The sequence below is a fragment of the Rhinatrema bivittatum genome, chromosome 10, assembly GCF_901001135.1.
Source record: "Rhinatrema bivittatum chromosome 10, aRhiBiv1.1, whole genome shotgun sequence".
NCBI lineage: Eukaryota > Metazoa > Chordata > Amphibia > Gymnophiona > Rhinatrematidae > Rhinatrema > Rhinatrema bivittatum.
Window position 1 is genome coordinate 122,571,069 of NC_042624.1, and position 13,786 is coordinate 122,584,854.

At 50.3% G+C, this 13,786-nt stretch overlaps 1 protein-coding gene across 1 annotated transcript in view; it reads left to right on the forward strand.

The window, feature by feature from the left end:
• The window catches only part of LOC115100111 (BTB/POZ domain-containing protein 19-like), a 74,278-nt gene that overhangs the window by 28,209 nt on the left and 32,283 nt on the right, over window positions 1-13,786 (forward strand). The window contains 1 exon segment of the mRNA XM_029618332.1: window positions 11,641-11,700. Coding sequence (XP_029474192.1) covers window positions 11,641-11,700 — 60 coding nt within the window.

The window sequence follows — 13,786 nt, forward strand, 5'->3', positions numbered from 1 at the left end:
CCTCAACTGTGCACACCCCTCTCGTGCCTGCACACTCCCCAGGCAAGGTGGTCCCAGGGAACCATGCAGCCCACAGGGAAAGGGGAATCTGGCATCGGCCACAGGCTGGCGTGAGACTATCCTGGGTTCCCTATTAAAGGACTCAATGGTTAATCTTTTACCTACTGTTTGCTTGTTAAACCATTTAATACTTTATCTCTCTCCTAAATGCCTGAATAACTTCCATTCCTGGCTGTTTGTTTACTGTTGCTATAGAAGTGGGTGACAGTGTCGTCCTGCCCTGAGTGGGCCTGAAATGCCTTCTGCCCAGGAGAGGAAACTTGGTTCTCATTCTCTCAGGTGCAGGATTTTATTAAAGAATATTTTGTAAGCAGGTTTTGCCCCAGCAGGGACGAGAAAAGTCTACCACAAGTGCGGTTACTCTTAATGCGATGGTACCAGTGTGAAACCAGAAGAGCATGGGGGGAGCTGGGTGCAGCAGGGGAGAAGAAAGTTTGGTGCAGACCAAGTCTCTCTCTCGACAGATGTTGCAGGAAGAGATTCTCCTAAAGCCTCTCAGTAGGAACAGGAGTCTGCCCTTGTACAGCGCCAGAAGGTGCAGGGAGCTACAGTTTGTCTGAATGACGCCTATGGGAAAGTAGAAGGAATGACCGGGGACAAGGCAAAGCTGTGCTGGGAGGGTGAAGTCTCCTTACAAAGACCCCTGTTTCAGAAAACTAGGGTTAAACAATTTCACATGCGCTGGTCCATCAAATGTCAAAACCCTAGACAGGAATGGAATCGTAGCGTTACCCGTGCCCCTGGGAGCGAGGAGACCTGCAGTCTAGTGCTGGCTCTGGAGTTCACTCGAGGCCCCGTTCTCATCCACCCCTCAGCTGCCTGTGACTCACCTTCCTTTCCTGTAATTTGCTGCTAAGGATAGGCCTATTGCCCAGTGACTCAGTGAGAGTGCTGGAGTCTTCCCCTCTGCAGGTGTTTCACAGCCTGGAAATAGCTGCCTTTTCTAAAGGAATCTGCAGGCAGGCGAGTACAAGGAACAGGAATATTTAAACCATTCCACCCCATAAAGCTTACAATTCTCTCTGTGAGAGAATGAAGTCATTAGACTAAGAGGTACTGGATAATGGGAAAGGAGCCGACAAACTGAATTTCTTTGATTTGCCATTAAAAAATATTCTGTAAGTTTTTGCCCAATTCATATTTAAATGGTTGAGTGATGCATGCTTAATGTTTTACATAGAAGTAAGACTCCAGTAATGAACCTTGCACATTTTCAAGAGAAACACCGCTTAGCCTGGTGCTGTGATGAAAAAAACAACTCTAAAAGTTTCCCTGCCTAATGCTCACTGGAGTGTGATGCACACCTGGAGGGCATCTGCAGCTCCCGCCCCAGACTAGCAGTGACTTCTGTAAGGACCAGCAAGGAAAGCAGATCATGCGAGGACTCGGAAAGTTCAGGTGCAGTTAGAGATGCCTTGAGGTGCCTGTGTCTACCTCCCGAGCACAGCACCTGTCGTACCCTCGCTGCCACCGCACCCTGGCACATCCTACGGTCTGATTTGTTTGTTTGATCTTTAGCCCATCTTTCTAAGTAATGCTCAGGGCAGCTTCCATTATTCTTAGACTTCAGGCAGCTAACATTTGACCTTGCACACCTGAGGCAACAGAAGACCGTGACTTGCCCAAGGTCCCATGGAGTGTCAGTGGGGGATGGAGGATTTGAGCCCTGGTTCTCAGCCCAAGACTGCTCTCTGCCAGTGGCTTTCTGACTGCAGGCGGGTGGCACCTTATACACTAATCAGTTTATTGAGGCTTTCCAGGGCAGGGTCTGTCCTCTAAAGCTTGCATCTGTTGAAGTAGAGTCCACTTTGTCTTATCCTAGATAAATCCACTTTTTCTTCCAGGTCCTGGGAAATGTTGGCCAACTCACATTATCCTCCAGTTTACCCAAGTGTAATTTTCTAGTAATAGTAATCATAGAAATATTCCTTTTCCCCATCCTGTTGGAATCTTTTGGGGTCTAGGAGGGTAAACGCTGGAGGTGGATGCATGGAGTCACCTCCCAGGGTAGGTGGTGCACACAAGGACAGTAACAGAGTTCAGTAAGGCCTGGGATAGTGGGGGTGAAGCTGCAGATCACAAGTGGGCTCCTGTGGCTTTGCAACAGGAAGACCCAATACACTTAGATGGGCTTTGCGGTCCTCCCTGTCCTCGGGTCCTGTGCTTCTCTCTCTCCCTCTTCAGGAAGTCTGTGGGGTTTGGAACAGCTCTTTCTGTTCAGATGAAAGGTGCTTTGTGAGCTCAGGTTACTCCCAGTATTGTTCTTCCTGGAAAGATTATCCTATAAATATGGGTTTCCCAGTCTGAGCGGCAATGCAGATCTCCTTACAGTAACTTGAATCCTGCTAGGACAGAATGGTGCAGAGCTCTTTATTCAGGGGAAAAGTGCTGGGCTCCTGTCTGGGGCAGTACTCAGGCCTGCAGGGAGAGGTGAAGCTCTCAGCATTAACAACGCTGCTGTGCTTCGCCCTTCCTCACCGGTTCTGGGTCCATGGCCGGCCGCTCAGACTGCTGGGGAAGGTTCGTTTGATCATCTTTCCGGGCTTTTGAGGTAGGAGAGTGCACAGGGCGTTCCTGCTGCATCCCTAGACTGGGCCTTTGACGCTGTGGGTGCACCTGGTGGCTCTGTCCGTGCACAGTAGAGAGCAGTCACTCGGGTAGTCTGGCTACCTGCAAGCCCGCCCGGGCTTCCACAGCACGTGTGCCTTGAAGCAGGCTGCGAGGAGGTGTTTCTGAGCTGTGTTCAGGTCAGGGGAGGGAAGTTAGTGCACGTTCATGACATTTTCACAAGTTCGTGGGCTAATTCCCTGCCCCCCTTCAGCTGAGCACACTCAACATGCAGGCTTCATGCTAATTGTGAAAGAGAAGAGCGTTTCTCATTGTAAATTAGCATAAAGTACACCTGCTGAAAGCCTCCATATACTTTCACTCCTAGGCTGATGGAAACCCCCCCTCCCCCTCCCCCTTGCCTGAAACCATCGGACGTTGCATCACGCTTTGCCATCAGGAGACTGTGCAGTGCACGGATGTGCAGTGCACGGATGTGCAGTGCATGGATGTGCACTGCATGGATGCCTCTGTACTGGGCACCGTCGGTTTCTCTGTGCAGCTGCGTCCCTGCGGGGCTTTGGGTCGGGGAGATGCGCACCCGCAGATGGCATTTTCAGATCTTTCCGGCAGAAGTACGCGATCGGGGTCAGCTTCCCATGAAAGCCTGCAGGTGCTTTGCTGCCGAGCGTTTGGGGAACACCGTGTACGTGGGCTTCGTCCCTGTGCAGACGCTTCGGGGCCGATGCAGTGAAAGTGCGGCGTTTCCGAACACGCGCCCAGGCTCCTCTCCTGGGGGCGCCATGCAATATTTAATAAATTAGGGGTCGTGCTGCCAAGGAGAGTCGATTGTGCGCCCCTAACGCCTCCTTGGCAGCGGGTGCCCAGGAGAGGTCAGCTGTCAGGGAGCTGAGAAAACGGACGCTGGATTTATTGGCGCAGGTTTCCCTGACTGGCGCACGGCTGCGGGTTCAGAAAACGGACCGCCGGCACTTTATTTATTTAATCTTTTAAACTTTTCGTTCCTTCGACAATCTCGCCACGATACTAGGTCGGAGGATGCACAGAAAAGCAGTATTTTCTGTACACGTTTCTGAGCGTAAAAACGTGCGGATTGGATGCACTTTTTTTTTTTTTTTGCATGTGGGGTGAATAACTAATAGCCTCATCAACATGCATTTACATGTGCTGAGCGCTATTAATTTCGTGGTGCGTTGGATGCGCTAATCCCCTTATAGCATAAGGGGCTGTGGACGCGCGTCCAGCCACGGGTTAAAAGTGCGCTCGGCCCCTTTGAAAGTTGCCCTCGAAGAGTTTCTGATGTTCTCCTTTTTGTTTGTGGACAATAAAGAAGGATTTTTATCTTTTGATCCTTTTTTTCCATTGCTCCTGCCCACATGATGGCAAAATTTCAGCCATAGCTAGGAAGCTGAGTTATTAGACTGAAAATGTATCAGAAGCAGGCTCCTAAGCCTGGGCCTGCTCTTCTTCACAGGGAAGGAGGGCTGAGTGCCTAATACACGTTCCCCAGCCTCTGCTCTCTCATACACCTCTTCCCCTCTTGACCTTTCACCGGCAGGGGCCTGGCCTCCTTGTGGGGTGGTGATTCGATGGATCTTAGGGGACTTTTGCTCAACAGATGCTGTACTGCAAGGTCTCTGCAGTGAAGCCAGGATGTGTTGTAGAATCTGTACTGCAAGGTCTCTGCAGTGAAGCCAGGATGTGTTGTAGAATCTGTACTGCAAGGTCTCTGCAGTGAAGCCAGGATGTGTTGTAGTATCTGTACTGCAAGGTCTCTGCAGTGAAGCCAGGATGTGTTGTAGTATCTGTACCGCAAGGTCTCTGCAGTGAAGCCAGGATGTGTTGTAGAATCTGTACCGCAAGGTCTCTGCAGTGAAGCCAGGATGTGTTGTAGAATCTGTACCGCAGGGTCTCTGCAGTGAAGCCAGGATGTGTTGTAGTGTCTGTACTGCAAGGTCTCTGCAGTGAAGCCAGGATGTGTTGTAGAGTCTGTACCGCAGGGTCTCTGCAGTGAAGCCAGGATGTGTTGTAGAATCTGTACCGCAGGGTCTCTGCAGTGAAGCCAGGATGTGTTGTAGTGTCTGTACTGCAAGGTCTCTGCAGTGAAGCCAGGATGTGTTGTAGAGTCTGTACCGCAGGGTCTCTGCAGTGAAGCCAGGATGTGTTGTAGTGTCTGTACTGCAAGGTCTCTGCAGTGAAGCCAGGATGTGTTGTAGAATCTGTACCGCAGGGTCTCTGCAGTGAAGCCAGGATGTGTTGTAGAATCTGTACCGCAGGGTCTCTGCAGTGAAGCCAGGATGTGTTGTAGAGTCTGTACCGCAGGGTCTCTGCAGTGAAGCCAGGATGTGTTGTAGTGTCTGTACCGCAGGGTCTCTGCAGTGAAGCCAGGATGTGTTGTAGAGTCTGTACCGCAGGGTCTCTGCAGTGAAGCCAGGATGTGTTGTAGAGTCTGTACCGCAAGGTCTCTGCAGTGAAGCCAGGATGTGTTGTAGAATCTGTACCGCAGGGTCTCTGCAGTGAAGCCAGGATGTGTTGTAGAGTCTGTACCGCAGGGTCTCTGCAGTGAAGCCAGGATGTGTTGTAGAATCTGTACTGCAAGGTCTTTGCAGTGAAGCCAGGATGTGTTGTAGAATCTGTACTGCAAGGTCTCTGCAGTGAAGCCAGGATGTGTTGTAGAATCTGTACTGCAGGGTCTCTGCAGTGAAGCCAGGATGTGTTGTAGAGTCTGTACTGCAAGGTCTCTGCAGTGAAGCCAGGATGTGTTGTAGAATCTGTACTGCAGGGTCTCTGCAGTGAAGCCAGGATGTGTTGTAGAGTCTGTACTGCAAGGTCTCTGCAGTGAAGCCAGGATGTGTTGTAGAGTCTGTACTGCAGGGTCTCTGCAGTGAAGCCAGGATGTGTTGTAGAATATCTACCACATACTCAGGGCTGTGGACGGAAGACATTGTGATTATGGGGGATTAGCACCCTGCCACCTGACCCTCTGCGGCTACGATGATATTCCAACCATTGCCAAAAGCTGAGGCTTAAACCTCTGGTAAAGAAAAAACCTATCTGGAAGAAGAACCGGGAAGAGGTCCTGTTACAGGCACAGAGAGAAATTTCAGCTCCTAGCAGGATGGGTTAGAAGTGAAGCACAGGGGGCACAGCTGCAAAGTCCACTTGTACTTTTCACCTGCAGACCTTGCACCAACGGGAAAGCTCCCAGGGAGTGGCCCTTGGAAAGTTGTCTTCATGGGCTACGGGTGAGAAGTATCTGTGGGCAAAGGAGATCTGAGAATCAAAGCAAGTCTGCTCCCTGCTGAAAGTGTGCATGCAGTGCAAGGCCAGGTAGGCGAGGCTCAGTTTTCAGACAAGTTAGTTTAACTTTGAAAATTCCCAAGAATGACTTGTCCAAGGGCAGAGCTGGGATTAGAACTGAGGCACAGGGGGGTAAAGTGCCTCATCCAGAGTCACGCAGAGAGTCGGGGCAGATCTGGGATTAGAACTAACTCACAGGGGGGTAAAGTGCCTCATCCAGAGTCACGCAGAGAGTCAGGGGCAGATCTGGGATTAGAACTAACTCACAGGGGGGTAAAGTGCCTCATCCAGAGTCACGCAGAGAGTGGGGGGCAGAGCTGGGATTAGAACTGAGGCGCAGGGGGGTAAAGTGCCTCATCCAGAGTCGCACAGAGAGTGGGGGCAGAGCTGGGATTGGAACTGAGGCGCAGGGGGGTAAAGTGCCTCATCCAGAGTCGCACAGCGAGTGGGGGGCAGAGCTGGGATTAGAACTGAGGCGCAGGGGGTAAAGTGCCTCATCCATTGGTACATTGAAATAGGTGCTAACCTCGGTGATGATCCGGATTCTGACAAATGAAGTCAGAGCACAGGGAGTGAGAGCAGGCGGAAGGTCTGCATTCACAGACAGCCCCATTATGTAATCCCAGATAAACTCTCCTGCTGCTCTCACATGTTTTCTTGGCATTTGGTTGCAAGAATAGGCAGGGTTCCTGCCACTGTGCCTCAGGACCTCCGTACAGCAGCAGCGTGGCGGTGATGTCAGCACTGGCAGCAGCGCAGCCCTAATATTATATCTGTGCTTACATAATGGGACCCTTTCATGGGACTTCCTGTCTCAGGGCCACAGATTTGCTTAGATTTTCAGGAAGTTTGTTTGCCTTTCATTCATCTCCTGACTTACAGAGCTGCTGATTCTCACAAGGCAGTGGGGGAGGACCTCTGCTCTGCTTTCAGCCTGACCCAGAATCAGGAGATAAAGCTTGCTCTGTTCCTTCCTCTTCTGGGCTTATTTCTAAGTCTCACATCTTTCCTGTCACCAGCTTTAGAAAGAACATTTTCAAAGCCATTTATCTGGGTAATTGGCTTCTGACCGGCTAAAAGCATGCTCGGGCTTCCACACACTACATCCTTCCAGCTGGATGTGGGGAGCCATTCCTAGGCGTCTACATGTCATGCATGGGGCTCTGATGAAGATCCACCCTTCAGCTGTCTGTGCTGTATTCGTGCTTTACATGTAACAGTGAGACTCCTGCATGGGGCTCTGATGAAGATCTGCTCTTCAGCTGTCTGCTGTATTCATGCTTTACATGTATCAGTGTGACCCCTGCAGGGGGCTTTGATGAAGATCTGCTCTTCAGCTCTCTGTGCTGTATTCATGCTTTACATGTATCAGTGAGACTCCTGCATGGGGCTTTGATGAAGATCCACCCTTCAGCTCTCTGTGCTGTATTCATGCTTTACATGTAACAGTGTGACCCCTGCATGGGGCTCTGATGAAGATCCACCCTTCAGCTGTCTGCTGTATTCATGCTTTACATGTATCAGTGTGACCCCTGCAGGGGGCTTTGATGAAGATCTGCTCTTCAGCTCTCTGTGCTGTATTCATGCTTTACATGTATCAGTGAGACTCCTGCATGGGGCTCTGATGAAGATCCGCTCTTCAGCTGTCTGTGCTGTATTCATGCTTTGCGTGTACCAGTATGATGCCGGCCTGGGGTTGTGATGGAGATGTGCTCTTCATCTTTCTGTGCTGGATTCATGCTTTTCTAAAAACCAAACAGGTGAATTTTCAAAGGATATACACGGGTAACTGTAACTACTATCATAGCCATTTTCAAAAGCCATTTATCACATAAAGTAGACGTACGTGGGTAAATCCTATTGCTAATTCAATGGCAAATCTTGTAGCAAGTTTTGTAAGCCCACTTCCAAAGGTAAGGTGTAAACCCATTTTTAAGAAACCCTGAAAGGAAATCAGTTCTCAAGGCGATCTTTGGGCAGCAGTGCAAACCTTGTGCGTAAGCTGTGCCCTCGGTCGCACCAAGTTTCCCTCTCAGCTCACGTTCTCATGCAGAATAAATCATGGCATCCATGTGACTTGGTTTGTGGGGACTGAGGTTCAGGTCGGCTCCTTGGGTAGCAGCCTTGATACCTTTGGTGCATGGGGGTGAGAAGAGTTTGCTTTTAGAAGGGCAGCTGCATTGCTCGAGTCTCGCTGACAAGAGATTTGCCTTCTCGTGCAGGGCACGTTTCACAGCCATTGGACGTGGTCCGGTAACAGGTGCACACCGGTTAAGAGGAGGAGTCCCGGTGTGCGTTTGGCAGGGCCAGAGAGCAGGAATTAGGCCCCTATGTAAGGTGCTGATGTGATACTTAATAAGAGAAATCCTTTTCTAAATGCCCCAAATAATTTGTATTTATTTAAGAAGGCTTTCCCAGCTTTTTTGTTAGCAAATTCTTCAGTTATGTGTTAGAAATAGATATATTTAGCTTTTTTTTTAAATTTTGCCCAGCAAAAGTCGGCCCCTTGGCCATGCTGGCGCCCCCTCTCTCCTGGAGTGGGGTTTGGGTTGTTGACTTCTTCAGAAACTCGTTTATGCCCCTCTCAGCCAGCAAGTGGAAGGCGTGCGTGTGGTTTCTCTGAAATTGTGATAAGAGTGCAAGCAGAAGGGCCTAACCCGGGGATAACGCGAGGTACGTGAAAGCCTCTGCAGTGTGCGTATCAATTCCCATACATGTGATGGGGGCGTTTAGAAAAATGGCTGCCGCCAGGCCCAGAGCCTGGAAGGTGCACCTGGACCACCGGGGGTAATTTTGTGAGCAAGCGTTTGTTATGTAGGGGGCTGAAGGTGGGGCCTGGCTCTGATGTAAAACATTTCTTTTTCTTTTATTTTTACAATGGGCTGCCTCCAGGGGCAGTGAGGGGGACGACGACCCTGGGGGTTTTCATTACTTTTGAGGGGAAGGGCCAGCAGCCATCGCACATTGTTTTGGGGTGCAGTTACCACTGTGGTATTTAACTGTAAGGAATCACAAAGTGGCAGGGACAATTACCACAGTTTTGTGACTCCCCAAGGGAGAATTCCAATGAGGTCTCTCCAGGGATCTAAACTGGGGCAATATCATCTCCCTTTTTCTGCTGACCCTTCCTCTCCCTATGCGTAAAATGCCAGAAAGCTGCTCGGCTGCACAGGGAGAGGAAGGGTCAGCAGAGAAAGGGAGGAGATATTGCCCCTGTGCAGGTCCCTGGTGAGGCCTCACTTGGGATACTGAGTCCAGTTCTGGAGACCCCACCTTCAATAGGATATAAACAGGATGGAGTCGCTCCAGAGGGAGGCTGCTAACATGGTCAGTGGTCTTTGTTCTAAAGCATAGGGGGAGAGACTTAAAGATCTAAACATGGATACCCTGGAGGAAAGGTAAGAGATAGGGGAGATAGGATAGAGACATTCAGATATCTCAAAGGTGTCCATGGAAAGGAGGCTCCAGAATGAGGGGTTATGGGATGAGGGTGAAAGGGGGCAGACTCAGGAGTAATCTTAGGAAATATTTCCTTACAGAGAGGGTGGGGGATGCGTGGAACGGCCTCCCAATGGAAGAGGTGGAGACAAGGACAGGATCTGAATTCAGGAAAGCCTGGGATAAGCGCAGGGGATCTCTGAGGGAGTGACGGGAATTGTAATGCTACATTAATTGGGTGGATGGGCAGACTGGATGGGCCCTACGGTCTTTTTCTGCTGTCATGTTCCTTTGTTTCTATTTTTGAGTATCAGATTTATCTTAGGTAGTTTTGGACTCCAACATATATATATATATATATCTCCATTTCCACCAAGGCCTACTTTTCCTCTGCTTTCTGGCCTGCCTTGTGCTGCTTTCATCCTCATTCCCTGATGTAGCTCCCCATTACCCCTCACCTCGGATCTGGGGCTCCTTCGCTGTTCTTTCACCTTTCTTCTGGGGCTTCTTGGCTATTCCAGTACCTCCCTTCTGGTTTTTCTTCAGATCTCCTCTCTCTCTCTCTGTTTTTGCAGTGTCCCTTTATTTTCGGGCACTGCCGTGCTGAAGGGCCTGGGTTGGATGCTTGCTAGGGGTGGAAATATTGTGGAGAGGGACAGAGACGGTCATTGCTCACCTGCGACACCTGGTGGCCAGATCTCAGAAGGCGCCCCAGTCCGTGGGAGGGGATATAAAACAGGGAGGAATCCCCGGGGAGTTATGGTTGGAGCCATCTCCAGTTCTGTACTACAGAATCTGCTTTTCCATTTTTTTCTCAGCTTACTGTGAGCCGTCTTCCTGAAAGTTATCATTCTTTCATCTTTAAGTTGCCTCTCTCGCCATTTCTGGGTGAGGTGTTCATCTACATGTTGTTGCTGTTGTTGAAATGACTCTCTTTATATTTCCTGCTGTGTTTTTGCGAGAATGAAATGTACCCTGAGGTCAAGGAGGTGCCCGAGACCCCGAGCCAGATTATTAATGCCTAGAGAAGAGATGGATTATTAACCAGGCATGGGGGGGGGAGCCCCTTACCCTGCAGCACCCCACAGAGCAGCGCCCCTCTGACGTAGATGCTAGAGCAGGCTCCCCCTTGGCACAGTTCCACTCCTCTTTCACCCCCTAGGCAATCGCCTCTGTTGCCGGTGCCTAAATCCAGGACTAATAACCCCTGAGACGTCACTGTGTGCAAACTGGAAAGTGCGGTGACGAAGGCGCCGGAGCCCGGGTCCCTGGTGTGGGAGGTGGGATACTCGGGGAACTCCTCTGAGTTATTTCTGCTGTGACCACAGAGGCGCTGGAAATGAAGGAGGGAGGAAGGCGTTTCCTTTATCAGAAATAGAGTAAGGGGATCCCTTTCTGTTGGGCTCACTCAGTACATTTCTGGACTAGGTTTCCCTTCTGACCCGAGGAAGGGAAGGTGACATTACCAGAAAATATAAGCAAATCATAAAAGGCATCCAGGGGAAAGGGGGGTGGAGGGCTGAGGAGGACTGCGGTGCGATCAGAAGGTGGCAGGTGGTATAAAATGATCACACACTTTGGAACTGACAGAAAAGAGCTCGGCAAAGACCCGGGCTTCTTATAAAACGATAGCGCCTGCCTCCTCCTGCTCACCCAGCAATCCCTGCCAGGCCCTTTCCTCTTCACACTATCACTGGATGCCTTTCATCATTCCTCTGTATTTTCTGATAATGGCCTCCTTGTGTTCTGACCCGAAGAAGAGAGTTTTAGCTCTTGGGAACTGCTCAAGAAATGCATTAAGTTAGTCCAATATAAAGGAACCAGAGAGAGAGAGAGATAATTTCATTATTTTTTTCTTTATCACTGAAACCAGTTAAACCACTGAACAATTACTGGTTTCTGTGGTATCAGCGTGCATCATCTGCCACCCCTGTCAGGAGAATGTGATAAAGCTGAGCATGGTAAAGAAATTGCCAAAATAAAGCCCCTAACTTTCTGTGCTGTTATGATTTGGCATTACTCATCACCCAATGCGAAACTTTGGGGATTTCTCACCGCATTCAGACAGTTACTGAGAGGGGGTGGGAGGCCAGCAGAAGACGGGGGCTGACATTGCTCTGTACACCTTCAGAAGGGGATTTCACCTGACTGTAATGGGGACCCCTGAGAGGAGGAGCACCTGCTGAATATGCAGGATCCTTCTTGATGATAAGCGCAGCGGACCTTGGCCAGGACATGTGCTGCAGTGTTTCCTGTCTCTGCTTTGTTTTACAGCTGTGTGTGGAGTTCATTAAAGAGACACTGACGGCGGAGCAGGCCTGCGAGGCCCTGCAGGTGAGTCACCTCCTGCCAGGGGAAAGTGAAGCAGCTTTACCTGTGTGCACACCTGTGAAGAGCCAGACCTGTGGAGCGATGTGAGCCGCTGGCTGGCAGACGTCTTTCCCCTCCCGGGTGCATAGCAAATTGCACTTCTTGCGTTATTTCAGTTATTTTCCACTTACTTTCTTGACCGTAGAGGTTTCTCCTGGTTTTTCCCCGATGTTGGGTGGGCCCGAAGTTGAGATGATTTTGTAAAGAGTGCAGAGGCCTAGCAGTTAGAGGTGCGGGCAGACTTCAAATCCTACTGCTGCTGCTGCTGCTGCTGCTGCTGCTTGTGACCTTGGGCGAGTGGCTTCATCTCCCATTGCCTCAGGGCCTGATTTACTAAGGCTGTTCTCCCATTCTGTGACTGGGGGAAATGCTCAGCAAATGAGGCCCTTAGATTGTAAGCTCTCTGGGGACAGCATCTGAGTGTAACTTGCCTTGCGGTACTGAAGAAATAATCAGTCATAGTCTCCTGGCCCCTGGGTCTGCAGTGCATCCTTCCAGAAAAACCACCAAAGCAAACCCCCAAGCTCCTTTACTCACCTTAATCACCCTTGTTAACGCGACTCTAAGTAAACTGAGGCGCTCTTATGCTGGACTTTGTTAGAGCCCCAGGCTGGTATCTTATCAATACATAGAAATTTCAAAGTGGCATTGAGAAGGCCTGGAAAGGAAACATAACAATGACGGCAGAAAAAGACCAAATAGTCCATCCAGTCTGAATAGCAAGTTAATCATGGTAGCAACTGCCGCTCCGTGCAGGTTACCCCATGTTTCTGTTAACGGTAGTAACTGCCGCTCCGTGCAGGTTACCCCATGTTTCTGTTAAGGGCAGTAACTGCCGCTCCGGGCAGGTTACCCCCATGTTTCTGTTAAGGGCAGTAACTTCCGCTCCGTGTAGGTTACCCCCATGTTTCTGTTAAGGGCAGTAACTGCCGCTCCCTGCAGGTTACCCCATGTTTCTGTTAAGGGTAATAACTGCCGCTCCCTGCAGGTTACCCCCATGTTTCTGTTAAGGGTAGTAACTGCCGCTCTGTGCAGGTTACCCCCATGTTTCTGTTAAGGGTAGTAACTGCCGCTCCGTGCAGGTTACCCCCATGTTTCTGTTAAGGGTAGTAACTGCCGCTCCCTGCAGGTTACCCCCATGTTTCTGTTAAGGGTACTAACTGCCGCTCCGTGCAGGTTACCCCATGTTTCTGTTAAGGGTAGTAACTGCCGCTCTCTGCAGGTTACCCCCATGTTTCTGTTAAGGGTAGTAACTGCCGCTCCCTGCAGGTTACCCCCATGTTTCTGTTAAGGGTACTAACTGCCGCTCCGTGCAGGTTACCCCATGTTTCTGTTAAGGGCAGTAACTGCCGCTCCCTGCAGGTTACCCCCATGTTTCTGTTAAGGGTAGCAACTGCCGCTCCGTGCAGGTTACCCCCATGTTTCTGTTAAGGGCAGTAACTGCCGCTCCGTGCAGGTTACCCCCATGTTTCTGTTAAGGGAAGTAACTGTCGCTCTGTGCAGGTTACCCCATGTTTCTGTTAAGGGCAGTAACTGCCGCTCCCTGCAGGTTACCCCCATGTTTTTGTTATGGGTAGTAACTGCCACTCCTTGCAGGTTACCCCATGTTTCTGTTAAGGGTAGTAACTGCCACTCCCTGCAGGTTACCCCCATGTTTCTGTTAAGGGTAGTAACTGCCGCTCCCTGCAGGTTACCCCATGTTTCTGTTAAGGACAGTAACTGCCACTCCCTGCAGGTTACCCCATGTTTCTGTTAAGGATAGTAACTGCCGCTCCCTGCAGGTTACCCCCATGTTTCTGTTAAGGGCAGTAACTGCCACTCCCTGCAGGTTACCCCATGTTTCTGTTAAGGGTAGTAACTGCCGCTCCCTGCAGGTTACCCCATGTTTCTGTTAAGGGTAGTAACTGCCACTCCCTGCAGGTTACCCCCATGTTTCTGTTAAGGGTAGTAACTGCCGCTCCCTGCAGGTTACCCCATGTTTCTGTTAAGGACAGTAACTGCCACTCCCTGCAGGTTACCCCATGTTTCTGTTAAGGATAGTAACTGCCGC